This window comes from Toxotes jaculatrix, chromosome 19 (genome assembly GCF_017976425.1).
Source record: "Toxotes jaculatrix isolate fToxJac2 chromosome 19, fToxJac2.pri, whole genome shotgun sequence".
Taxonomy (NCBI): domain Eukaryota; kingdom Metazoa; phylum Chordata; class Actinopteri; family Toxotidae; genus Toxotes; species Toxotes jaculatrix.
This window is the reverse complement of record NC_054412.1, coordinates 12,614,660-12,642,511: the sequence shown is the minus strand read 5'-3', so window position 1 is coordinate 12,642,511 and position 27,852 is coordinate 12,614,660. Positions and strand designations below refer to the sequence as shown.

General features: G+C 40.7%; 4 protein-coding genes across 9 annotated transcripts; 3 read left to right on the top strand and 1 right to left on the bottom strand.

Moving 5' to 3' along the window:
- The first annotated feature begins 137 nt into the window (after positions 1–137).
- On the top strand, positions 138–15,320 carry tpd52l1 (tpd52 like 1). Of its 6 annotated transcripts, XM_041063708.1 has the most exons (9): positions 154–265; positions 2,773–2,871; positions 6,265–6,285; positions 7,898–8,016; positions 8,118–8,266; positions 9,998–10,099; positions 13,040–13,078; positions 13,469–13,529; positions 14,366–15,320. In XM_041063708.1, exons 1-9 carry the CDS (start codon positions 247–249, stop codon positions 14,486–14,488), a joined length of 732 nt encoding a protein of 243 aa, XP_040919642.1. In that variant the 5' UTR covers positions 154–246; the 3' UTR covers positions 14,489–15,320. The 6 variants fall into 6 exon arrangements, with proteins under 6 accessions (XP_040919643.1, XP_040919641.1, XP_040919640.1 ...); XM_041063704.1 differs by lacking the exon at positions 13,040–13,078; XM_041063709.1 differs by lacking the exons at positions 2,773–2,871; positions 6,265–6,285 and having other exon boundaries at positions 138–265.
- Positions 15,321–16,228: 908 nt separating this feature from the next.
- On the bottom strand, positions 16,229–20,085 carry hddc2 (HD domain containing 2). Its single transcript, XM_041063710.1, has 6 exons — positions 20,007–20,085; positions 19,022–19,143; positions 18,660–18,762; positions 18,418–18,486; positions 18,151–18,289; positions 16,229–17,748 (listed from the first exon to the last, which is right to left on the bottom strand). Exons 1-6 carry the CDS (start codon positions 20,079–20,081, stop codon positions 17,591–17,593), a joined length of 666 nt encoding a protein of 221 aa, XP_040919644.1. The 5' UTR covers positions 20,082–20,085; the 3' UTR covers positions 16,229–17,590.
- Positions 20,086–20,353: 268 nt separating this feature from the next.
- cenpw (centromere protein W) lies at positions 20,354–21,901 on the top strand. The gene is made up of 3 exons (XM_041064664.1): positions 20,354–20,518; positions 20,620–20,733; positions 21,483–21,901. Exons 1-3 carry the CDS (start codon positions 20,432–20,434, stop codon positions 21,507–21,509), a joined length of 228 nt encoding a protein of 75 aa, XP_040920598.1. The 5' UTR covers positions 20,354–20,431; the 3' UTR covers positions 21,510–21,901.
- A 2,998-nt stretch (positions 21,902–24,899) lies between these two features.
- Positions 24,900–27,605, top strand: LOC121199731 (R-spondin-3-like). The gene is made up of 6 exons (XM_041064642.1): positions 24,900–25,124; positions 25,559–25,750; positions 26,021–26,161; positions 26,274–26,420; positions 26,516–26,701; positions 27,285–27,605. The coding sequence occupies exons 1-6, from the start codon at positions 25,040–25,042 to the stop codon at positions 27,299–27,301; spliced, it is 768 nt and encodes a 255-aa protein (XP_040920576.1). The 5' UTR covers positions 24,900–25,039; the 3' UTR covers positions 27,302–27,605.
- The last annotated feature ends 247 nt before the right edge of the window (positions 27,606–27,852 follow it).

Genomic DNA, 27,852 nt, shown 5'->3' with positions numbered 1-27,852 from the left:
CGGTGTATTTAAAACAATATGTTATTTCTCCAAATTTACAAATATCCGGTAAATTAATTAAGTAAATTACAGCAGCGCACGCCCATTGGCTCGTGCTCCAAGCTCCGCCTGAGAGCTGAACAAGCGCGTGACATCCGAAGAGACCCGAGTAAATGCGCACTGACCTAACGACCGGCTGGTGAGGTGCGCGTGCTGCCGTGCCTCGGTCTCACAGGCTTGTTTGGGGAGCTCACCTGGCCGTCGCTGATGGAGACCAGACAACAAGGTGAGTCAGCGTCTGTTAGCGTGAAAAGTTTTTTTTTTCTCTTTGCATTTGTTTGTCAGCCTGTTATTTGCCGCCTGTGCCCTGCTCGTTTGTTTGCTGCTGATCTGATAATGAGCTGAAGTTGAATGTAGGCTGCACACGTCACTGTACGGAGGCTTCAGCACGGGCGGAAAGGAAAGAGTATAAATCAGAAAATGCCAAACAAACAAACTGCAGTTACCTATGATGCTGCTTTGAAGTGATAGTTTATATCATAGTTTACTGCTGCATGTTCTCACACATTAAACGACTGTTGACTTTGCGCATGTGTCATTTGTTGTGTTGAACTGATTTCCAGTCCGTTTGAGAAGCAAATGAAACAGAAATGAAGCGTCAAACGTCAACATACTGTATAAACAGGGAGCCAGTGTGCAGAGGGCTTGTGTTACTGTTCATTCATGACACCACGGAAACTCAAGACCAAATAAAGTCCTGAGGCTGGGTACTGTGTCCTGGCTCAGGGGCGGTCTGGTGGTCTAATGCGTGAGTTTTCAGGTATTTATGGTATTTGGAGAAATTCAGCACAGTGCCAGCTTTTTTTCCCCACAAGTTTCCACCACTCAGGCACAATTAAACACATGGTCTCCAGCATCTTCACCTCCTGCGAATCATTCACAAACTAAGCTCTGAAGTCTGCTACACCCAGGTATGAAAGCTTTACTCCAAGATTTGTTAGTTTTTATATTAAAACAGCGAATGCATTCTCACCAAGAGCCAAGCAAATCAATGCTATCGATCTCTATAAGTTTCTTTGAAGTACACAGCTCATCCTTGTACACGATAAAAGATGTGCTTCTGTAAAGTCTACAATTTAAATGGTTAGCGGTGTTTATCTGAACAAGAACACCTAATATAAATGTCAGATTGTTTTATCCAGCTGTAATGTACATGAAACCCTTTCATGTCGATGGATTGTGTTATATAATCTGTGATATTGCTTTAACCACCACTGTAGAGAATAGAATTCGTGTGGTTTTAGGGTATGGAAGTGAACTCAGCTCTTCATTTACTGAACTTTAGAGTCAGTAAATTGTGTTGCAAAGGCAGTAAATAGTGTATTTTCTATAGACATGTTGCTGCTTGGTTTACTAAGAATGATTGTTTACTGGTTATTTAAATGAAATGAGCAGGGCTATAGCTCTACATCTGTGCAGTCAGTGGGATCAGTGTGTGGTTATACGGGAAGATAATTGCTTTCCTTTGCATTCCAGGTCTGAATGGGTACCTGTTGTTGCTAACGGGGGGTGGGGGTGGGGGGCAGTGAGGCTCTGAGGTCTGAGGTGGAGCAGGGCAAAAAGATTCTTATTGTCCGACAAACTTCGGGATGATTTTCATTAACTATGGGAAAACCTTCTGTAATCCATCTATTTGCTGTTAAAAGGGAAGAATTAAAAGCTAAGCTCCTTCTTAACTTCCCCATGTAAATGCAGCTGTAATAGTTAAGTCTCAGGCTCAGAAGGTTTCTATATAGCATGTACGGTTTTGCTGCTGCTGGTCTGTACTGCGGGCAACTTGGCCTGTAGTTTAGCTTCAATTGATTTTGCAGCCATATGACCATCCCCAGGCCTCTGATTTAGCATAGCCTCATGACCACAGGACCAAATGGGAATCTTGTGACCAAAGGTATTCCACCCCAGACAAAAAGAAAGGAGGGGGGGGGCACACAGAGAAAGGCGAGTATAGAGGGGGAGTGTTAAAATGTCTGTTTGTTTAATATTCTTCCACTGATTACACAGCATATCAGACAACATATGATATACACGTAAGAATGGCCTAATGAGGGCTACTTATATCTGGGACTGTGGCATGTGCCAATAAATGTGACTCGCTGAAATAAACCTTCCAGGTCTTTAGAAAGTGACGGTGCTTTGAAGTTTCTTTGATATGGATGTGATGTAAACTTGATTCCTGAATGATACTGAGTGAATGGCGTCATTGAGTAAGTTTTCCACTGAAATCTGGTCACTGCTTTACCAGTCAGCTTTAACACAAGTGGAACCAGAAGGAAATGACTATTACTGAAACAGCACTGGCCTTACGCCGGCCTGCTTCCTCCTGTAGTGCTGCCGCATGGTGTGAAGAGATTTCATCAGCTCAAAGAACTTAGATTGCTCAATAATCTTGGATATTCTTGCTTAATTGTTTTAAAAGTACAAAAGAGCTCATTGTTAACTCTGTGTGGCACAGATTTGCACAGTTTTTTTAAATCGTAGTCACTTAGTATATCTCTGTTCGAATAGCGCAAAGAAGCTCATATCTGTGCCACAAAGGGTCAGAAGTCAGATTTCCTGTTCCTTTGCAAATGCAGACTCAGACAAGCTGCCTGCTCCAGCTCCTGTAACGAAACAGACCCCACTGTTATCCATTTACTGGCAGGGCTGGGATAGACACTGGAGAAACTCTGTGTTTGTGTGTATATAACCAGCTTTCTTGTCTCCTCTTCGCCCTGCTGCCTTGCTCTGCTGCAGAGCTGTACTCTAGTGTTCTGAGTGAAGCAGTGGTGGACTGGGGCAGCATGGGTCCCGGAGAGGAATGGGTTAACTCAGCCACACGCGAGGGAGAGCAGGGTAAGACTCAACTCTCCCACCTGAGAATGTAAATCCACACTGAATCACACAAAGCAGAAAGGCGCTGCTGCACACCGACCATGTGACAGGTAGTGACATCAGAGCGGGTGTGGGTTTTCTTTGACGTCAGGACGACACACTGGAAGTGATGCCACTGCAGCGCAACATGTCAGCACCTTTCTGTCTTATGTGATTGAGTGTTGATTTAAGTACTGATAGTCAGGAGAGTGGGTGAGTGTGGTCTGAGTGGGTGAACTGACACCATGCAAGAGAGCAAGGCCGTGATCAAATCACTTCTAAAATAAAACAGGAACTGTACTTTATCTGTTTATCTGTTGACCAAAGATCAGAGTATTTGACATTTAGTACCATTTGACGTGCACATACTCTGTTTATGGATTTTAAGTACAAATTTACATGCGGAATATTTTGAAATTAGCAATACACTGATTACTTTGTGTAATGTGAAAGCTGTCGCTCGTAGTCACCAACCCACAGAAAATAATCAACCTAGTGTGCAGTTCTCCTCAGCTCTGTTTACTGTTTTAATATCTTTCGGCTCATTGTTTTTGTTTTTTCTGCCCCTCTACTTTACCATTTTGGTTCATTCTTATAGCTCTCATCAAAGTTTCCACCTGCTGTCGTCTGTGAAAAAAGCCCTGAAACACCCACTGTGCATTACCAGCCCCGCACCCAAGTTATTTATTGGCCCAAATCAATAGATAAATGACCTAGGCAGAAAAGGTTAGCAAGTAGCTAACAAGCAGTACATAGTAAACCATTTAGAGTTCAGATCAGAGTAGATGTACAGAAGAGTCAGTATTGGGTTTCAATTTGTTGGATGTTGCTATGTGTGTGTTGGATGTGTAGATTAGCAGCAATTTCAAAGCATGTTCCCTGCATGATCTTTGTAAGGTGACAATATAGTGTCATGGCTAAAAAATCACTTGGCGCAGGTTGAAGTCAATAAATCAGTCTGATAATCATTAGATATGTAACAGATAAAAATGTGGCCAGGCTTGGCCTGGCCATATCTGTTTTGTGTAAGACACTGAAAATGTATTTAACTGTTACTTTGCTCAGGTTTGAATCAGGGTATGTTTTACGCCTCCGGCGAGGAGTCGGTTAAGCGGAACTCATATGGTGAAGACTTGGCTTCCGGGGTCCAAAATGGGGAAAACTTGACAGAATGGGGCAAAACTTCACCACCAGGGCAGGATCAGTGGGGTCACACATCAATGTCACACACCCACTCTGACAACTGGGTCATGTCCACCACTTGGGATATGCAACTGGACAGCACAGGTGAAGAGGGACATAGATTAGAGCCCGTAGGCTAGAGATTGCTTTGGTTGAACATGATCTACAGACACACAAGGCCATGTTCTGGCAACTTGGAGGAATTAAACTTTAAGAAACAACAAACTCATTGTGGGTATATTACAGGTAGATTTTGGGTATTGTTAGATCTACAGTTTTTAATTTGACTAATTTAAGGCCAACCAATAAATAAATGAAAAAGGATTTAGCATTTCCTCACCAGGATTTTAGTCTTGGCAGAGTTGGTAGATCACGTTGGGCCTAAATGAAACAACAAATGTGAAGGTGCAATGGAGCAGTGAAATGTCTGCACCTTCAGGCCTTCTCTCCATTATACTAAACCAGTTCTAATCTATGATAAATAGGCTGTGAAATTGAAAACACCACATCAGAAAAAACCTATTATGGCCAGATGTGTTAAGGTCCAGTAATTAGTACTGAACCCTGAAGAGGGAAAAATTAAAATGGCCGTTGCTTGTGATGGTTACAGGTTCTGGGTCATCTAACTTGAATGTTCCATTAATTGAGCTCTGTGAATGTGTCTTAAGCGTTCAACCAAAGTGAAATGTTTCCTTAAAGTGTAGATTTGACCCTTACTGTCTTAGAACATGAATAGCATGAGGACGTTTGGAAGCAATGTAGATGGCAAATTCAGTGGGGAAGAAAAGCCTCATAGACCCTTTAGTAACTTTTGGCAAAGCTGCATGTCCACAATGCTTTGAAATTAAACTTTCTTTGACCCCATGCCTACACCTTGGTAGAGAGCTGTTATATTTAGTTGTGGCATAGAAAGTGACACTGTCAGAGCGATTTTCCTCAGGACTCAAGCTTACTTTGAATCCTGTTTTGAACCTTTATCTAACCGATTTCACACACTGAACCATGACTGGTGGACCATCAGCTTACAAGACTTTCAGCATTCCTCTCATACCAGCAAACTGGCAATGCTACCACAGTGGATCATAGCGGGGGGCCGGCTGTGGCTTGGGTGGAAGAGCAGGTTGGCCGCCGATCCCTGAGTTAGCCGTTCGATCCCTGGCTCCCCCAAACCCAGGTTGCATCAGAAAGGACATCTGGTGAAAAACCGATGCCAAATCAAACATGTGGCTGGTGATACGCTGTGGTGACCCCTTATGGGAGCAGCCAAAGGACAACAACAACAGTGTATCACAGTACGAGTGACAGGGATGTTAGTTCAAAACACATCATGTAATTTCATTATAACATCCATAACTCACCCATAGTAAGTTCGCTCACACACTGTGCGTTTAGTTTCTATAATGACAAACTGCAACATGTGACTCTCACAAACCGTGCTTGTATTTGTCAGACACGCAACAGAAGCTCCCACAACACAAACACAACCTATTCTGAAAGGTGACTGACAAAAATGACTTCATGTCACATGTACTTTTCTTACATTTACTGTTTTCTTGTAGCTTTATTGAGCACAAACCAACTCACATTAGCTGAAAAGAAACCAGATGCAACATTAGAAGTTCTTGTACAGAAAACCAGTAATTAAAAAAATGTATTACCTTTAAAGCAATAAAGTCATTAGCAGTGATCCTGAGAGCATTACTTACACCACAGAAGAAGAGCTTCATTCAAGTTGAGATGGTTAGTGTTGTGTCGTGGATGTTGCATCCCTCTCGTGTGCATTTTAGTGTTTTATGTTTGTTACGTTAATTAATCAAGTGCATTTTCTAATTGCCTTCTTCCATTAATGCTGAACTCACACTGGTAGGAAATATTTAAATGAGTGCTCTTCCTGGTATTTCTAAGGTCTTCTCACGGCTTTGTGAACAGGGACGTAAGTAATCACTCTGATTTCTCAGTGCACTTAGACATGAAAAGCTTCCATCTGAGCCACAGGGGGTTTAAAAAAATCTGATTGTCCTGCTGCTGTGTAACGTAGGCAGAAATAGCTCCCCACTATAGAAAGGTCGGACTCACACTGGTGCATGCTGTGCTTGGGTTTTGTGTTGTGAGCTGCGCTTGTGTGTCGAAATAACAACTGTAGTCGGTCTTTACTAACCTTACTCTGTCATTCCCTAATGCGGCCACATCAAGAGAGAGGACACCTCACAGCAGGTACAGTAGTGGTTAATTTCCATTCTGCCTAAATGGTGTTTTTGGAGTTTACATTCACAACTTACACACGTCGTCTACAAATACACTGACATTGTGACCTACATGCATTTGCATCTCTCGGGTTGTGTGGACGCCGTCGTCCTGCTGGTGCTTGTTGCTGTGTGGTACCTGTCTGCCTTTTACAAGCATCTGATGGGAAATCCTGCAACAAAATAAGGCTAAACAGACGTTAACAGTTTCAGCGTCTATACCTCTTGTCATCATTTTATTTTCAATCATTTCTCAGTGTTTGTTCTTTCTGTTCAGTTTGGGTTTTTTTTATTTTTTTGCTGGATCTGTGAGCCTGTTCTGTTAAACATTATGACTGATTCAGTGTTTATCTGCTGCATCATGTAAGAGTCAGTCATCTGAGGCTGATCAGCTTTGTACCAGCATGCTTTTCATTGCTTGGCCTGAACTCACTGTGTGCTGGTGTTTGTGGGTGTGGCAGTGTAATTGTATGTATGAGCCATAGCATTGTCTCTAGGAGTAAGTACAGTGTGCAAGTTGTATAATAATGTGTTTCTGTAAGAGGCAGAAACAGACAATTTCCTCTAAAGACTTTTTTTTCTTATAAAACTCTTACAAAATTTCTTCTGCTCACAGCATTTATTTAGCTTGTTGTATCTTGTGTGGATAGATTAAATTTGATTCCTGTGATTTCCTAAACCCTCATGCTCTGCGTGTAAACAGACTCGGGTTTTACATAATGTCTTTCATTTTGGTCGAAGACTTTGAATTCCCCGTATTCAGGCACTAAATCACTAAAATCAATTATTGCAAAAATGAAATTCAGTCTGCCATCTGACATCTGAAAGCATCTTGTTTATTTGTTTGTGTGTGTCTGTGTGTGCGGCAGTCTGTAGTGTCAGTCAGCAGAGTTAAAGCAACATAATCCACATCAGTTAATCCTGATTAGAGCTCTACAGGCTGCAGCCACAGATTACATAACTGTCAGACAGAGACGCAGTCAGAGATGGAGGCTGACACACAGACAGACAGACAGACAGATATATGGACAAACACACAGACAAAATAAAACAGGGACACACACACACAGTCTCTCTGGAGATACAAGGAAGTAAAATAGGAAAAAACAAAGCATGAGAAACCAGGAGTTACCAGCTTTTCCTTCAGAAATATGTCGTTTCTTTGATGATGTTTGTTCCTGCAAATGATTATAATACAAAATGACACATCACACAGACACGTCAATTAATATATTAGAGCAAAACAATCCTCCTGGTAGTTCTTTGTCTTTTTGATGGTATTTACTTCTGCCCAATGATTTGTTGTAGGGAAGAACAGGAATCAGCAGGGGAGAGAGAAAATACTGTGTATTGATCTTTTCACATTGGTGAATAATCAACTGATGCTTAATTATCGAAATTGTTTGGCTTTACCGTACATCATCTGTGATCATCAAATCTGTATTGATGGTATCTCCAGAGAGAATAAAGTCCTTTTTTTTTAAAAATTAAATGACTATTTTCATTCTGTTTTTTCTGTGTGTGTGTGTCACTATCACTTCACTGTGTTACAGGCCCATTAATGAACATTTCACCGTGTACAGGTTTTCTGGACTCTGAGCCACTGAGAGAGGCTGATGAAGATTTGGTGTCAGAAGTCAACTTAAACAACTCCGTCATGACAGAGGAGGAGAGAGAGGAGATACAGCAAGAACTGGCTAAAGTATGAACACACACACACACAGTTTGATAGTACAAAGACAGTAAAAGGACAAGTGCCGGTTAAGTAGCTCTTGATGTCTTTGTGTTTCTGTGTGTTTCCAGCTGGAAGAGGAGATCAATACACTGAGGCAGGTTTTGTCGTCCAAAGAGAAGCAGCACGCAGAGCTCAAACAGAAACTGGGCATCTCTCCTCTGAGCGAGCTCAGAAGCAACTTCAGCAGAGGCTGGCATGACATGCAGAGCTCTGTGGCGTAAGTGTGTGTGTGTGTTTGTATGTGTGCGTGAGAGAGAGTCTGCATGATACAACTTCAAGACAAAGAGTTTGCAGCTTGAAGTGAAGGTCAGAAAGAAAGCGTGTGTTTGAGTGTGTGTGTGTCCATTTGTGTGGCAGCAGTGGTAAAAGCAGCAGCACATGGCAGAATGACTTCTCTGTTTGCTGTCAACATGGACAACCTTTAGAGGACGCACACAAAGAGAGTAAACAGTTCTTTTTTTCAAAAGCCAGGGAAGAAAAAAAACAACTTTAAACTGAGTGTCTTTTGGAAACAGATACATCATAAAACCTGATTAAAAAGACATAATCCTCTGCTGCTAGCAGCACAACATGCATATGATTTCTTATCATTGTTGTGTTAACAGTAACAGGCATCATAAATCTGATTGAAAATGCATCAAACAGTGCTAAAGGCTGTTGTTGACCTCACAGCACAATTACCTTTACATGTCCTCTCCAGTCTTTGCATTGGAGAGATAATCACGTTCTGTCTTGTGTGTATTTTTATGCCTCCACACCGGCGACTGCTGTGCCCGGAGGCTTTATGTTTTCAGCTTGTCCATCCGTCTGTCCGTCCGTCTGTCCGCCTGTCCCATCCTCGTGAGCGCAATATCTCAGGAACGCCATGAGGGAATTTCTTCAAATTTGGCACAGACGTTCACCTAGACTGAAGGATGAACTTATTAGATTTTGGCTTGTTAAAGGTCAGGATCACTGTGACCTCACGAAACATGTATTTGGCCATAGCTCGAGAATTTACACGCTAATTATGACAAAATACACTAAATTCAAAAGAAATTTACTCATTTGTAAAATACAATTACCATAAAAATTTTATCATGGAGACATGTTTCAGGACAGGATTTGTTTGAAGAGTCAACATGTCTTAGTCTTTTCTTGTGCAAAGAAATAATCTAATTTCCCTATTAGGAGGTCAGTGCTGAGCTCTTATCCAGAAACACAGAGACGAGAGAGCAGCAAGAGGATTGTCTCTGCAGGCCCTCCCTCCTTATCCAGTTACACTTGAACCTGAAGATCACTTTACACCCACAGCCTCCATCCTCATCTATAATGAACCAGCGTGACCACAGGAGTGTGAGATTCTAGAGAGACACGGACTCATGATTGGATAAAGTTGCACTTTATGATCCAGATGTAAACAAAACGGGCGCCACTCCACCACAATTTAAAAGACAAGACTTGAAAACATGAAATCACCTCAGTTTATCTATAAAATAAACTGATTAGGTCATTAAAGCGCTGAGAGTGATAAAGGTGATGTTGATTAGTAATTTGCACAGATGAAACTGGTGTGTGCAGCTTTGTAAATGAAGTGTGAAGTAGTGATTTCCTGAAGCATTTTGTAGTGGAATAAAGGTTGAAAGGCTGCTATTTAAAATGAAAGCACCAGATCTGATGCCGAGCGTGATAATTAAGAGGAAGGCTGAACATAATCAAACAAGTTGCTTGGGTTTTATTGCCTTTGATGAGGATGATGATTAATAAAAAATAGATTTTCACAGTGGTTGACCAGATCACCCAAATGCACATTGATTTTCATGCTTGGATTTATACTGCATCTGGGAAATGTGTGTGTGTGTGTGTGTGTGTTTACATGCTTGTGTGCGTGAACATTGTATTGATCTGAGTGTGAGTATGAGCTCAGTGCATAAATGTGGGAAATAGTAATGACATATTTTTGACGCAGCTACAAGAAGACATCAGAGACGCTGTCCACAGCAGGACAGAGAACCTCAGCAGCCTTCAGCAACCTCGGCACCGCCATCACCAGGAAGTTCGGAGACATGAGGTACAGAATATCCCTCACTTCATCACAGATTCAAATCTCCAGCTGCTCAGCTACCCTTTACTGATGTCGGCAGTCTGTCTGTGTTGATTGATAATCTGTTGTGCAAACGCTGTGGACCCAGTCACTGGTAAATCTACAAGCGTTAAGTCAAGGGCAATTGGACTTTAGAATCTTCAAGACATTTCACCTCTCTGAATGAGAAACATCTTCAAGAATCTAAAGCAACCCCAGCTGCCTTAACACACTAATTACTTCAGTTTTTGAACTCTAGTACATGCTTTTTGACTCCCTTCATCATCCTGTGTGCATCCTTGTGGCTCGAGTCCCAGTCTCACGTGACCCCCTGCACGTGTGTCTTTTCATATAAAAGGTCCATTATTGACTCATCTGAACAAACCAACCCAGTTTAACCCAATCATCCCTTCCTCCTTTGATGCATTTCCACTTAGATCCAGTCCACGGGCATGTTTTTATTTGTGCTGTCTGTCTCTGAGTTTTGAATCTTGCTCTATCCAGTTCAGAGGAAGCTGAGATTATGTAAGACCACATTAAGCTGCTTTCTGTGGGAGCTGAAGGACTAGAGCAAAGTCTGTCTCCCTCAGTCACTTTCTTTCTCTAGCCGTCTCTCTCTCTAATGCTCTGTCTGAGTCACTGACAGGAAAAACAAAATGCAAGCGTGTCTGAGACACAGTGTGCATGTGTCCATGTTGACCTGCTTGAAATAAAAAGAGTATTTGTGTGTTTGATGACAAGGGAAAGCAACAGAATGTGGGCCTGTGTGTGAGAGTGGGCATGCATGTTGCAGAGAGTGTGTCCAGTATGTGCAGGCTGAAAACACAGGGAAAACTTTCGAAGGTCGGGGAACAAAATGACTGGGAAAACAGCAACATGTCAACACACAGTGTGTGTGTCGGCTGATTTAAGCAGAAAGAGAATTCATTTTATTACCGTGATGTTTGACAGATGAGTCATGATGTAGGAAATGGATTACAGAAAGAAAACAATGCATTATCTTTGGTGTATTCCAGCGTGGCTGGTCTACAGTTACTGTTCCCGCGAAGGTATGTTCTGTGTGTGTATAGGTTTGGTTTGTATGCACATACAGTAAGCATGTTTGAAATTTCTATGTTTGAAGTGTGATCTGGTGTGTAATTTTGTCCCGTCAGTCATTTCTTTCAAATATTTCACAATTTTCAGACTGATTTGGCTCCGTTTGCTTATATTTCTCTCTCTCCCACTATCCTGGCATGTATTCATATTTACTGACATTCTGTCCTGTTGCATTGATGAATAATTCACTATAATTATTAATTATTCCCATTATATGTCCAACAAAAGCTTATAAACATTGCATATATCTAATATACTAATAAAAATATGCAAAGGTGAATACCACTTTCAAGATGATGCAAACTATTTATTCGAGATAGCATGCATGTAATTACAACTCACTGATCAAAGGTCAGGGGACAAAATGACAGCTGGTTTTCGTACTTGGTTAATCCAGTTCTGGTGTGTTTCTCACATCAAATAAGATATAAACATCAAATATATGTAATTTCCTAAGGTATTACCTTTTAAGCCTTTATTAGATAGATAAAATGGAGAGAGACAGGAAGTGCGGGGTAGGGGAGTGACAGGCAGCCAGTGGTCTGACTGGTCAGGAATCGAGCTTGGGGTAGTTACGCCCATGTAGCATGTGCCCCAAACATTTGGCTATCGGCTATAGATATTTGTAATTTTTGTGCAGTTTGAAATCCTCTCTTTGGACTCTTCTGTGCCACCATTGTTAATCCTGTGTGATTTTCTTGCAACATCTAACTCTTTATTCTTATCTTTGCAGTGTGTGTGTGTTTGTGAACAGATAGTTGGTCTATGTACAAATTGTCATTCAGTCTAGTGATGAGTTGGTTTAGAGTTTTCTTCAAACTTGAATAAGATTGTATTTTTGTGTGTATGTGGTGTTTAACTTTAGTAGAGCATTTTCATTTCAATGTTCCCGTGCCTGAGAGGAAGTACAGTTCAGTACAGTGCGGTTCCCCACAGATCCATGGTACTGTTGTTCACTCTAGTTTACTTCCCCTAACAGACATTGTTAATAATACCAGCAGCAGTTTCTATTAATAACAGAAATAACAAAAGCTCTTTGAAAGTGAATTTGAAAGTGTGAGACTGCAAAGCTGTCGTCGCCTGTCAAAGTATCTTAAAATGTTTTCCGTCTTCCTCCATGCTGCCCAAGGTCCAACTCCATAGGGTAAGAGTCACACAGCGGATTATGCCACATTAGTTGTTCCTAAGGAAAGACTGTCAGGCAGCAGTCTTAACTCAATAGATCTCTAACTGGTTGGTACAGTTACAGTCAGCTGAGTCTTGTTGAGTAAATGCTGCTGCCCTGCTGGACTGCAGCACTGGGTCAGGGTGGCACTGGGTGCATCTCTCAGCTCAGAATCAGAACTAATTGATTTTGGTCTCTGATAAGCCAGAATAAACTCTCAATGAGACGTGAACAAAGTGTCGTGAACTTTTCTAATTTTTACTTTTCTAAGCCTGAGATTGATTTAACACCATGCTATGCCTTTTCTTTGCTTTTGAGCAATCATTTATTTTATTAGTATATTATTAATTGTGAGCTTCAGCCTTGTATGATATCACACCACATATACCTTTGTCTGTGTGGAGGTTGGAGCTGTTACCTGCTCTGTTTCCCTACCATCACTTTCCCTGCAAAACCAGTTTATACCCTGTTAGTTTATCTCTGATCTTTTTTTTCCTTTTGTATCATGTCATCATGTATATGAGAGGGACTTCCTCTGCATGTGAAAAGGAAACATGCAAACAAATTCTTTCTCTTGCTAACTCTGTGAGTTCAACTCCTTTGTGTGTGTGTTTGTATACTGTGTTAATCATTAACTGCTCTCTCAACACGCTCTCTGGGAACAGCTACTCTATCAGACACTCTATGAGCATGCCCACCATGAGGTAACCAGTCTGTGTTTGCTTGCTGTATGTGTGTGAGAATTTACTCAACTTTTATCTAAATATTGACTTAATAAAACATTGCTTTTATACATTAATGTGCTGCTTCCATTATATGTATGTAATTGATACCTGACACCTGTGTACACTTCCTGCCATTGTATTCTTTCCAGTTGCCTTCACTACCTCAGTTCGCTTAAGTTTATATGTAAGCCAATACAGAAAATACATACTGTTATATCCAAAATGTATCCCACTCATCCCAATCAGTCAGATTATAAATTGTCATTCACAGTTCAACACATGAGAGACAGTCGTTTCTAAAATAATAAGCAAAAAAAGGGAAATAAAATGTTTTGTTTGTTTATTTTGGGTTTTTTTTCCTCTTCACAGAAACTCTCCCAGCTTCAGGTCTTTTGAGGAGAAAGTTGAGAACACAGTGTCGACTATCAAGGTAAACAGCGAGTGTGCGTGTGTGTGTGTGTGTGTGTGTGTGTGTGTGTGTGTGTGTGTGTGTGTGTGTGTGTGTGTGTGTGTGTGTGTGTGTGTGTGTGTGTGTGTGTGTGTGTGTGTGTGTGTGTGTGTGTGTGTGTGTGTGTGTGTGAGTGACCCAGAGAGTTTGCATTATTAAGTGATGATAGACCAAACCCTTTAAACACACTGTGTTAGCTGCTGAACAGTCTCAGTCCTAGCTATAAAAATGCCATATACCTTTTTAAATCATCGATTCCGTGTTTCTAAACCACCTAAACCTCTAGTTATAAATCTGCTATCAAAGAGCCAAACACTATAATCTGCATGTAATTGCTAGTTTACACTCTGACTCTTACAGTGAGCCTGCTGGTTATATATAGTCACAGTGATCCTAATGCAGGCTCAGCAGCAGCTGACCTCCATCGTTTGTCTATACTTTATGGGCCTACAGTGTGTGGAGAGGGGTTAGAAAAATGGTCCTTATTTGACTTTTAGTTTCTGCAAGCACCTAACCTGTCGAGCAAGACACTTAATTGCTGTTTGCTTCTTTCCTGTTTTATGACTTTCCGTTTTAATATCATCTTCAGGACAACAGGGTCCTTTGTAAAAACCTGACACACAACTTGAGTTTATGAAACCCTCTCGAAGACAGTGTGAGAACAAAAGATGTTGCTGCAGATGCCTGAAAGTGTTGGTCTTTGTAAAATTCTGCCCCCTTGAGTCTGTTCTGGAGTACAACACACAGATAAAGAGAAAGAAGAGGAGTTAATTGTGGACGACTGCACATTTCTTCTTCTTTTCTTTTCCTTATACCAGACAAAGGTTGGTGCTACAGGGACGGGGGGCAGCTTTGAAGAAGTCCTCTCCTCCGCAGCAAATGCCAGCTCTCAGGACACGCCCACTAACAACTTGACGGACAGCTCTGAGAGGCCGTGCTAGAGCTGCATCCAGACCACGAGGCCAGACTAACACCAGGAACTCTGTCACTGCTGCGTCACAGCACTTTGTCGCATATCTACCCAAAGCTCTGACTGAAATCTTACAGAATGCTTTTATTTGATCACAAGTGTTAAGATGCTTTTCCCCTGTATGTTATAAAAGTCTCCTAACACTTGGATGAAATCTTCCACAGCCCTAGAACCTTAGACTTGATAGAAAATTGGCACCATATCACATTCTGAGCAGGTTTAGAGATGTTTGATCTCTGTTGTTGAAGGGCTCTTGTCAAACTTCAGGGTGGTGGATTTTGTCAAAAAAGACAAATGCCACCTGCCCTCCTGAGGCCTCCAAACCATGTTACAGCACAGATGTCCATCAGATAAGGCTGAAGGGGAAAAACAGTTAAACCTTAGTTTTAAAAAAGGAGGATGGGCAGGATGCAGAAAGAACCAAAACCCAGTGTTTCGGGTCTGTGTTTATTCTGTTACTTAAGCTGAGCGTTGCATGGCTTGGCTCATGTAGTCACCTCATCATCACGAGTGAAACATGCAGCTGTCAGATCACAGCTGGAATCCCTCAGACACAAAACAAGATATTATTTATTATTTCTCTTGCAATGTAAATTCAACATAAGTGGAAACAGTCACACTGGACTTGAGAGATGACAGGACATCTCGCTCTTGCAGGGGATCTGCAGGTTTTGAAAAGTCTTAAAAAGCTGTTGGTCCAAAACTCATTTACTACTTTATATGGCAAAAAAAAAAAAAAAAAACCAGCAACTGATTCTTCAATCAACTAATTGTTACAGTTCTAAAAAGAATGAATTATATTTAATTGGTTAATCCATCCCCCCATTCTGCTGCTTATCCAGATCCAGCTCACATTAATTCAATGAATTATACAAAAATATTTTATATGAACTGAAAGAATGCGATTTAACTTGGCAAACCCTGTCTAAAGGCTTTGTTATAGCACCTAAAAAATTAATTTTTTGTGAGCTAGCATCACAAATGTACCCAAACAACTTGCTGAAAACCACAGTTGACTGTAAAACACGTTTGCTGGAGCCTATTTGAATGCTGGATCAAACTCATGGCGCTTATTTCTAGTCTGTTCATTGACACTGTAGGACAAACTAGTCAGTAGGAAGCAATGAAACACTGTATGTGCCATGTGCAGTGAAATATGGATGAATACTACCTTTTTGTTCGTGTGCAAATGTAATGATGAAATACAGTTTTAGTTTTCTCATAACTGTCCAAAAAGAATCTGATTTATCACTTTGGACGATGAAATCTGATGCTGGATATTTAAACAGTTGTAAACACTGTTTTCTGCAAACATCTTTACTCCATGACAGCTTAGACCAGGCTTAGTCCATTTACTGTGAAAAACATGTTTTTAATCTTAATTTGTTCAGAGAATGGTGTTTGAGCAGATTTTAACCTGAAACGGTCCAGATAACTCCAAAGCTGAAAGTTTTTCCGCTGACTCGCAGGATAGAAATCTGACGCCTATCGCTACGTCACAGACACACAATATATAACATTAATATAACAACATCATACTGTAACTGCTGCTCCCAGAAGCTGTAACACAATCCTTGACTGTAATGTGACCCTGAAATCCAGTACACGCTGTTACTTACTTTGCTATGGCTCAGATCTGATTTTTAAACTTCCTTTTGCAGAACTAACCTGGTAAAAGCTGAAACAAAGTATGGAGTTATTTTAAGGTTGGTGCCACGAAAGATTTAAAAAAAAAAAAAAATCAGATCATAGAATGTTTTTCTTTTGGTCTCTGTGACCACTGCATAACTTGCCATCAAAGTAACATTCTGTTTTCAATATATAATCTGTTTTGTGTTTCATTTTTCTCATACTGTTTTTCTCGTGTTAGACTTTTCTTTGCTGTGGTTTGAAAAGATGCCCAGGATCATTTCATGTTTAATTCAGTCTGTCCATGAAATGTATTTATTAAATTCATGTCAACCTTCAAATGTACTGAAAGATTTTGTGTAGCAAGAAAAGGTTGTCAGAGCTGATCTGTTAACCAAATAACTGAGGTCATTCATGTTCTGTTACTGGAAAATGAATTACAGTTTATATTTTGTATTTCTACATTAATGTTGGGCTGAAATCAGATTGTACTCGTCACCGGTTTAAAGACCTTTTTACAAAAGCTTTTACTTAAACTAACACCCAGAAACAAAAAACTGTGACACTCAAATAAAATAACATACAATTAATTACACACCGTTATAAATAACTGTTTTTATGGCTGATTTATTGACATTAAAGATCCTTTTAACCAAACCAAATATCACAGATGACTGTTTTTACAGTAAACACAGAGAAATGTGACTGAACCTGTTGAAAAAACTGAGATAAAACCACCAAATGTAATAATGTGCAAAAAATAACATTCACGTCTAACAACTGTTTTCTGATTTGTCAGTGGTGCAGTGATTCCTGGGCATGCTGCTGTTCTCTTACATATTCTTCATACTGTGCAATAACACTGCAGGAGAAAATACATTAACATTGTTTTGGAAGTGAAATAATGCTGCTACACTAGAGTCTGTGCAGCAGCATTATCACTTTCTTATTGATAACACTTTTATGTGATATCTGCCAGATAATATATATTTAATAACATGTCAACATATAAAAAAAATTGTCAAGGGATTTGAGATACCAAAAAGACCTTTGATGTACTGGATGGACATTTTATAAGTTTTGTCTCATTTTCAACCCATTTACAGAAACATTTAACTACACTGATATATTATCTGGCAGTTTTTGTATCTGTCACAATATATTTATTATAGATAATGACAGATAGTGAAACAGTATTTTCCAGGACAACATGGATTAAACTTCACAGCAGTTGTCTCAGTCTCCAAAATCCTCCATTACATGTGATCAGACACACTGAGGTAAAACAGACAAATTAACTGTTGATGACGATCAAAAAATTCCCAAAATACAGTTTTCCACATCTGGTCACTTGAAGTAGTTGTGCGTGCTTGTACACACGTTTTGTGTTCCAGTCCAGTAGCTCTGTCCCTCCACTGAGGAGGCATTTGTGTGTGTGTTACAGTCAGGAGGTGTCTGAAGTCGTGTGTGGCTGTGCAGATACCGCACCAGCAGTCTGTGGAGCGGCACAATTCTTTGTGCCATCAGTTTTAGTCATGTGACACCCTCTCTCTTCATTCAAAGAGCTGACAAGCTGGAGCACATCTGGATGATGGAAACGACCTGAGAATGAACATAAACAGGAAATCACAAAAAAAGAACAAGTAAAGGCAACATGCTTCAAAAATGTGCCTGTTCAGCCTGTTGTCTGACACACAATGAATAAAATTTGTTTTTGAATGACTTGAGGCCTGAAATAACTTTTCATTAAATCAAAACATATAATCTGGAATCGGTAAACAAAAGGTCAAAGGGCTTTTCATTTAGAATTACCCACATCAATGGCTTATTAAGTGTTTCATGAATCAAAATCCTGTTTCGGTACAAGAACACTCTTCAGTTGCATATGTATACATTAAATAAATAATACATGAGGCTAAGTGTGTATTTCTGATGTTTGCTGGACAGCTCTGATTCATCTTCTCTGCACACAGCCTATCCCAACGACCCTACCCAGGGACCTACCGTTGGTGGAGTCAAAAAACTCCTGAAGTCTTCCAGGCGTTCCCTCTAACTCTTCATACTCATGAGCCTGCAGGATCATCTCCAGGAGGTCAAACTGTTTCACCATCCTGGCCTCTGGACTGCTCTGGGTTTCATATTCCTGCAGATAAGGCAAGTTTGTGTTACGCAAAAAACATTCTGGCATGCACATAATTATAAGGGACATGACTAAGAAGCACAAACTGTCAGTTGTGCTGAGCCTGTTATAAGATTAGTTTGACTATTTACCTCCCACAGTCCATAAATCTCCTGTTTGAGCCCCTCTGGCAGAAGACCTGATAGATGTCTCATTGCCTCCTAAAACAAACGAGAGAGGATATTTTAAAAGCCAAACACAGAACCGTCTTCTTTTGTATAAACCATCTCCGTTTTTCTCCGTCACTGTTCACGTAAAAATGCCACATGGTTACAAATATTATACAGTTATACAGACACTGCTATGTTTAACTCATCAACTGCTGGTCTCTTACCTCTTCTCTCCTGTGTTTCTCCGCTTTACTGACGTTGTCTGACGGAGCGATATCTCCCACAATGCACTCTGCCATGTCGTGAACCAGAGCCAGCTTTATACACCTGGAGACAGACAGATGTGAAGACAGGTAATTAACCAGACAGGCCCGTGTGCCACATCTTTTTGGAGATGTTAATAAATAGGGACGGAGGGCTAAGTTGCTGTTTGGTGGTGGTAGCAACATCAGCGACTTTCATCTTCCTGAATCAGAAAATGTTTAAATGTTTAGTACTTTAATCTTCACATTAGATAATGTGTTTTCCATCAGTCGGTGCATCAGCTGAATGTGGTTGCTCAGCTCTGTGTGTGTGTGTGACCCACCTGTCTTTGTCCACTGTGGGGTCAGTGATGGTCAGAGACATCATGGCCATGCGGTACATGTGGTCTGACACGCTCTCTGGTTTCTTCACATTCCTGTAAACCCAGCCTGTCCGTGGGACCCTCTACAGGAAACATCACCCACGACACATAAGTCATCAGTGGCACAGAAGAAGGACTCACTGCACAAAATCATTGCAACATTTTGAAATTTTCTGGTTTTCTCAGTCTTTTCTGATAGTAAACTGAATTTCTTTATGTTTTGCACTGTTTGTCAAACAACATCATACGTGAAACATTTCTGGAAACTTGTGATGGTACACATTGTGTACAACAAATAGTTTATCAGCTAATTATTCTGAATAATCAATAATGAAGACAGTTGCAGCTCTATGCAGAAAACACTGCCACTGCTAGGAAACAACGTGAAATTCAAATCAACACTGTCAATTAATCTCACCCCCTTTCTAATGAAATGATCTGCATCGTAAATTATTTATAATGTACTGTTAAGCATCACAGGGTTATAACTGGGTATTGTAAACTGTATCTATATCTTGACACGCATCTGTAATCTAAGCTAATGATAAATTATCTAGTCCAGGCAGCATTTCTTTGATCCCACAGGGACCCTGTAAAACAGCCGTAATGTTATTAATCACACAAAACTTTCTTGAGTTTACAGCGGCGAGACCAGATGGTCCATCTGTTTCCACACTGGGGTAAGAGCGGAGTGTGTGTGCGCAGAGAGAGACTGATGAGCTGCACTTTGGTTAATACAAAATAAAACGTCTGACTCTGTTAATACTGTGTTAATACAGTGTTAACTAACACTAACCAACACCATCTAAAGATCAGACTCAACCTCAATACACCCAGTCCCATATCCAGAAAATCGAACTTAAGTTAATCGAACTTAATTTGTTGTTCATTTTAGACAAGGACAAAATCAGCAGAAAAGTAAGCCGAGTTTGGGCAAAAGTCTTACTTTGAGTTGTCCGATAAGTTTCATAAATTGCAGCATATTTCTCATGCTGGCTCCTGTCTCCACGGTGGCTGCCATTACTGTCCGCCTCTATTGTAATAGCCACTGCGGCCGCTAGGTGGCTACGTGACTGAAAATAAATACCGCAAAAAAAAATCCTGTTTATTGCATTTGTTTTTTTATGTGTACATCGAGGGGATATTTCACTTGACATCATGTATCATCAAAATAATCATCAGGCATCATCAAAATAATGTCCTTCTCTAAAAATTAAAAAAAGGGAAAACTGCAGATGGCAGTAACGTATAAAGCGGCACAAGGAAAACCACGAAGAAGAAATGCTTTCACCGGAAGCCAGAGGAGCGGGAGATTAGAAAACAAAGTTTTCGTTGGTGTGAAGTTTTGTTTCACACTGAACGTTTGCCGAAATGCTGAACAAGGCACCCAAACTGAAATATACTATTAAAACGAAGGCGAAGAGTAACATAAATCTGAGACCAGCGTCTGAGGCGATGGTAGGAAACCAACGATCTTAATTTCGACCGTTCGCTTTGTTCGTGGCTAACTTTGCTAAGCTAGCTAACTGAAATAAGAGGATTTCTCCCCGTTTCCGCAGATTGAGCTGCTGACATTGCTGTTTCTGAACAGTCTGGCAGAGGAGGCGAAGGCCAAAGCTTTTGAAGAAAAATCTGCAACGATCAGAGCTCAGCATGTCAAAGCAGTGTCTAAGGTATGTTCAAAGATGGCTCGGATCATGGGTTTTACTGGTGATGACTGTCTGTGTCTCACTTCTACTGACATCGCTCATAACTGTCATCTAACTCTGATGATATTGTCCCAAATGGCCTGTAGCTACAGATTATTATCATGGTCAATTACTCTGTCAAATGAGTGTCCAGTTGATGTTTGGGCTATAAAATGCCAGAAAGTGGTGAAAAAAAAATCCCGTTGGCATTAGATGATGTGCTGAACTGCTTATTTTATCTGTTCAACGGCCCAAAAGCTCGAGATTCAGTTTCCTATCATAAAGGAGCAGGAAAATATTCATATTTGAGAGGCTAAATCCAATGAAATTGTCAAATTTTGCTTAAGAAATAACTTAAGCGAGTTATTAGCTATAAAAATAGTTGTGAGAACCAACTGAATCAGTAACTGTTGTCTGTTAGAGGTGCTTAGTAAATAAAATCAGAATCTCTTCCTCTCTTCAACTAAAGTCAAAATCTTGTCATTTCATTTTCACCCATGTCTTGTTTATATATCAAAAAAGTTTGTTTAAATTTAATCCAATATAAGTAAACGTTTTAGAACTGGAACATACACATTTATCACATTTGTTAGATACTATTATTTTTAGGATATCTTATTGGTGTTAACAGTTTTTGATTGAGATGAAGAAGCTGCTCTTACAAATGATATTTTGTTGTGAACATTTTGAAGAAGTATTAGATTTACAGGGTTTTTTTTTTCTTTTCTTTATAGACATTGCTGAAAAAAGCAAGAGGATGAAGACAGTGAAGTGCATCATTGTCATTTTTATGAAAATTACTGTGGATGACAGCTGCAATGTTTGCTTTTTTTATGATAAATGTTTTGGTTTTTCTGAATTTTACTTTTCTGTCTTTCTTCTTCTGTTCATTGTGCAAGCAAATCACCTGTATTTGTTTTCCTGTCATATGTGTTTTCTGTTTTTTATTAAATTCTTGTGAATCTTATCCTAAATCTTATAATGCATCATATTTTACATGTTGTAGACCCGCAACCTACAGTGCTAAAAATAATATCTTCCTCATATTAATACATTCTTGACTGTTCTGAAAGCCTTCATAAAAAACCTGTGGTTCTTAGACTGGACTGAACAACTACCAACTATGGAAAATGACCAGCAATATATCAGAATAAATCAGAAGACCTAAAGCAGACTTAGTTTTTAAAGCTGCTGAGTGTATTAAGCTTTGAACTCCGAGTTAGGGATGGTTCAGCATACATTACTACTTTCAGATCTCTTCACCTCCCTGTCTCGCTCCCTTTATCATCTGTCATGCTCAGTCTTTTTAGCTGCATGCTTCACAGCCTAAGCATGGGCTCAGCCTCCTTCCAAATTCCTCACTTCTTCACGCTACATATATTATCTGCGTGCTGAGATGCTATCCTGTTCATTCCTTATCACCACAGGGTTCTTCACAGCAAGACTTGAGCCTTTTTTAGGTGTGTGAGAGGTGAAAAGGTCAGAGTTGGATTGTTAAATTGCACGATTATAGAGTATGTGTTAAATTTTATTAACCTGCCAATGCATCTTCTGCTCCACGACAAGCTCGATAGCAGGTGGTGCACTGAAAGATGTTTCTGGTCTGTATTATAGTGGACTCACATTTTATTGATCTGTTCCAAGTTCAGGATTTATCTTTTTAGAGTCTTGGCCAGAATAAAAACAGCAGATGAAGTGCTTTAGTACAGAAACGCAAAATGTGCAACTTCAGTTCTTGAATTTGAATTTGAGATGAGTTAATGTGAACATGGTTACAGGCACACATCCATGTGCTTTACACTGGTCACTAACTTTATTATTCACTTGGCTCTCACTCCTTTCTCTGGTGTTCTCCCTCTTTATCGTTTTACGTATTCCCTCTTTCTTTTTGGCTGTTAAGAGAGTCCACTGCCTCCAGTGGTTATTTTCCTCGAGAATCTGATCTGGCACCCCAGCGAGCGTGGCTTTGTCATGTTTATGTTCCCAGTCAGGTTGAGGGGTTGTTACTGGGTTTGTGGTTCCCCGCCCTGCTGACCTTTGAACCCACAACACCGCTCTCTCTCTCTCGCTCTCGCTCTCGCTCTCGCTCTCTCTCTCTCTCTCTCTCTCTCTCTCAGCAGCCTCTACCCAGATGTTCTGTGCTTGATTAACATGTTCTTATCACAGAGCCTGCTGACATTTGACAATACATCTGCATATGTTTTCAACTGTCTCCTCTCAAATCTCTAGCCAACAGGTCGTCCTCATTAGTGACGAGAGAGTTAAACCTCTTCACATTTCCCTGTTGAAGATATGTGCTTTTCCGGCACAATCTAATCTGTAAATCTGTTGCGTGTAAATTGATGGGTGATATTGTTCTGCAGCAGCTGGCCACACATCCAGAGGCTCCTCTGAGGTGTTATTTTATCGTCCTCCTCTCTAAGTTTGCTCTCGTACTTGAGGGATTTGAGAAGTGCTCTTCTTCCTTTATCAAAATAAAGAAGTAGCCTGGCCTCGCTTTGCCTCGCCTGTTTGGTACGTGTGTGTGCTCGTGTCTGAGCACCTGTTGAAGATTTAGGCCAGCCAGCGTAGCCCTGTGCAGCTCCTCTGTTTGGCAGTGTGTCTTTTAGCTCTCCCTCTCTCTCAGATAAATCAGCTCCAGTGTAAAATCCCTCTGCAAAGCTCCTGCTGATTCAGCTTTTGACATTTTTCCAGACAAGCCGAGAAGTAAGAAAGCAGCGCGGTCCATTCTGGCAGCAATGTTATTATGACAACTTGCTGTGCCTTTCTTAATAGGGAGCACATGGTCTCACAGGTTTCAAGTGTGTCTCTGTTTCTGTTCATTTCTTCCTGCAGACATAGCATCGTATCAGCCTAAAAACAATATGACAAGTCATTTAGAAAGAAGCACAAGGCACATCACTAAACTTGGCCTTTTAGCAAACCAGGGAATAATTGATGCTATGAGAACTGACAGGCTCTGAAAAGATTGTGGACCAAAGCACAGATTCATGAATTGCAGGGGAAAACCAATTCCAGGAAACACTGGAGAGTTCAAATCTGTTTTGGAGAAGTGGTTGAGGAACCACAGAGTTCCCAAAACAGGCGATAATCCACACTGAGATGCCAAACAACAAATCCTCTGCAGGACTGAAGCTTTCATCACCTTCCAGCGGTTTTGCGTGAATCACCGATCTTTTCTGACACCTCCAGCTCTCTAGTTTTGTCAAATCATATTTTTGGTTTTCATTTCCTGAACCCCATGTGTTATATGAAAACATGCAGTGCCCAATCGTGGCTTAAGTCGAACTAAATTTAAAAAGTGAGCGTACATGGAAATTGCAGTTTTTCTACAGTGGGTGTTTTATTTATTTATATATATATATATATATATATATATATATATATATATATATATATATGTGTGTGTGTGTGTGTGTGTGTGTGTGTGTGTCTAAAGCTATTCCATTGTGAGTTCATCTGGCCCCATGTGAGAGGACTTTGAAAAGCTGGTGTTGATGTGATGACAGGCTTCAAAAAACATAGTCATGCCTTTTTGTTTTAAATGGAACCAAATGAGATATTTTGTTTTCATGGTCACACACTCACCCTATGTGCCATTATTTGCAGATTATTTAAAGATGTGACGTGATGGAGGTTAGAAGTTTGTGCAGTTAATGTGCTACGCTCACCTCTAAGCTTACAACGAACCACCTGTTATCGTGCTGGATTAGAGCAGGTTTACTTCTTTGAGGCTCACTTTTCTTTGAATAAGAATTTGTTTCCAATAAGTGCTATCGTCATGCAGAAAAGCCTTTGTGCTGGTTTCGAGCAGGAGACAATGCTGATGTGATCATGGATCAGGAGGAGGGTCGACAAAGAAGGGTAACACAGGAGAGGAGGGTTAGAGTGTATGTGTGGGAGGAAACAGAGACAAACTCACAGCACTTTACCCAAACTTTATATTAGCTCTGGGTTGCGATTGTCACTTGATGGTTTTTTTTTTCCTCTTCTGTTTGCATTCTTCATGGTATTCTGCCGGCTTGAGTGATCTCATGGAATGCACGTGAGATTTTTCCTCAAGAAAACATTTCTGCACTCGACTGCTGTCTGTCTCACCCTCACTGGAGTCTCTACATGGGTCCAGCTGAATGAACTTTTTGGAGAAATTCACAGATTTTTTTGTTTTTATTTCTTTTTTTTTCTTTTTGTTATTTGATTGAAACGTACATCACAGGATCTGGGATGTGATGCGAGGTGTCTTTCCTGACTGGGTCGATGCCGTGCTGTGCTGCGCTGAAGGTGAAGGAAAATGCGGATACCGTTATTAATCTGGATTCTGCACTTCATGAATCTTGCAATAGGCCTTGACAACACAAAGATTCTGCGACACAGGCGTAAGTATTCAATCAACTTGTCATCTCCACTTTTCTAAAACGACTCTGATATGGCTCTTGTGAAATGTGCCTTATCTTTCCCCCCCCTTTATTCCTTGTAAAAGATAGTTAACAGTAGACAGACACTACATGTGGAGACAATAAGTGTGTTCTCTCAGCTTTCAGGGAACAATGTGGTCGTAGATTTCCATTGGTTTTGCCCTCTTTCACACTACAAATTTCAAAGCTTGGCTCTGACTGTTGGCTCTGTTCTCATAAAACTAAGTTGCCTTTAGAATTTCGTAATGTAAATGGAGCAGAGAATATTTCATTTGCACGAGCATGTGAAGAATATAAAACTCACTCAGTGTTATTGTGGTCAGGCTCCAAGTCCACATACAGACACACACACACACACACATTTCATGTCCTTATTTGCCTCTAACCCATACCAGGTAGTTCTTCAGTGAGCAGACTCTGTCCAGCAGGCTGTGCGTCATGTTCGTCCCTGAACGGCTGTCTGTCCTGTAAACCTCGCCTCTTCTTCCACCTGGAGCTGGATGGGATGAGGCAGAAGGGCACCTGTCTGTCCTCCTGTCCCCAGGGTCACTACAGCATGCGCTCGCCACACATCAACACCTGTACCCGTAGGTACACATGAACACACGTAGGAGCGGTGGAAAGATGTTCAAAAGCATTTTGAGAACACTCAAATGAGACAAGACGGAATTACATAAGTCTAACTTTATTAAACCAACACTTGGGATTTCTATGGCAGATTTATTCTGGTTAGTTTGATGTTGCATTTAGATTAGCACACAACTCTTGGCTGACTCATCTGGTTCAGAGCACTTTAATTTTTTGGTGTCCCTACACTGTCCTCACTCTGCCCTGACTGAGGTTCACTCCCATGGCAGGGTGCAAAGAGGACTGCGCGTTCTGCTTCAGCGAAAACTTCTGCACCCGTTGCCACCTGGGCCACTTTCTGTTCCGAGGCAGATGTGAAAATAGCTGTCCGAGTGGACTGACAGCAAACACAGCACTGCGAGAATGCACAGGTGAGACACTGCCACCACTGCATGTTATTCATGTAGTGCTGTAGTGCACGTGGTGTCCATGACGTTGGGAAACTACAGCACATTGTAAGATGTTTTTGTCTCTCTGTCTCAGAGTGCCCTGTTGGATGTGAGGTGTGTGTGAGGAGGAATGTGTGTGTGCAGTGTAGAGCCCATCTGTACTTTCTCCACGGGCAGTGCCACATTACCTGCCCAAGTGGATCTGAGCCTGATTCACAGCTCATGCAGTGCATCCCCCAAGGTGAGATATATTCCCCTTCCCTCCAGTGTCCAACAAGCATTCCTGCTGCTGTCTTCACACTGAGTGTCTCATCAACCATCTGCTGTCTCCTCTAGTTCACTGTGAGGTTGGGGAATGGACAATGTGGGGCCCATGTATTCGGAAAAGGAGCGTGCGGGCGTACAGGAGGGGAGACGAGACACGGACCCGGCAAGTTCTGCTGTCCCCAAGCGTCTTCGGTGACCCCTGCCCACATGTCTCAGAGATCAGGAAGTGTGTCATCAAAAAGAGACAGAGCCCAAGTAGGTTGTAATGAGCTGAGAGAGAAAGCGGCTTTATAAACAATTTCCTGTCATTACAGAGATATTTAAGTCATTGTTGCACATTTCATATCAGATGGTAATGAAATCGTAGAAATTTATTGTAAATTGTAAAAATGTAAAAGTAAAAATTGCAGTTCAACATAAGTAAATAAAAGCAATGAATGGGTACGATAATCTTTGTAGACCGTTTTAGGTCATAGGGAGTTTTTCAGGTATCATACTCACTGTTACAGTGGGTCCTGTTATATGGGTTTATGATATATATCATAATGTTTCATGTGTATTTTTACTATATAACCATATCTATCAAGTTGTGTAATTCCAACCATTTCCAATAGGTGTTTCCCTGTTCCTTCAAAGAGTAAATAAAAGGATAGTTTGCAAAAAAAAAAAAAAACTTAGGACAGGTTCATGTGGATCACACGATGGGTGTTGTGCTAAGAATAGTTTGTCAAAAGGTTTATAATTTTCATTTTGTGCATGTTCACTGTCAAGTTTTGTGCTGTGGTCACCTCTGCAGAGGTTAAATGTCTGACTAACAATAACACGTTTCTTTGAGCAGATATCATCCTGGGCTGACACACACAGTACTCTGTGAAGAAAGTGTTGGAGCATCTCAAGCTCAGACAAGCCACCGATGACATTATCTAGTACACCATGTGACTATGTATGCACATGCGGTATTAACAGTGAACAACAGAGGGTGGAGCATTGATGTGGGAAGTGCATATAGCTAATCTCCAGGTGTGTGTGTGTGGAAAGGGAAGCAAACAGGTTTTTTTTGTCAGTGTTGTTGCTGTGCTTTGATTCTGATTTTGGCTGAAGGGAAACATCAAGGTGATTGAGTATGGACAATGCTGTTATCTACATGTGCAAATGTTAGCATGTGCCCAGCTGTGAATAAACGGTTCACCGAATCCAAAGAGGTACATCGCACTGCACACTGGCTTTATTTTTAGCCCAGAACACACGTCTGAAACCAGTTCGACCTTTTCATCCCGTCTGTGGCTTATTAAATACATTATTTTGTTGAAAGTCAGTATAGTAATTTATGATCTTTTTTATCTTAACTACAACAACAGAGAACAGAGCGGGGATGTCATTATTTAACAAACAGGAATTCAGGAAGA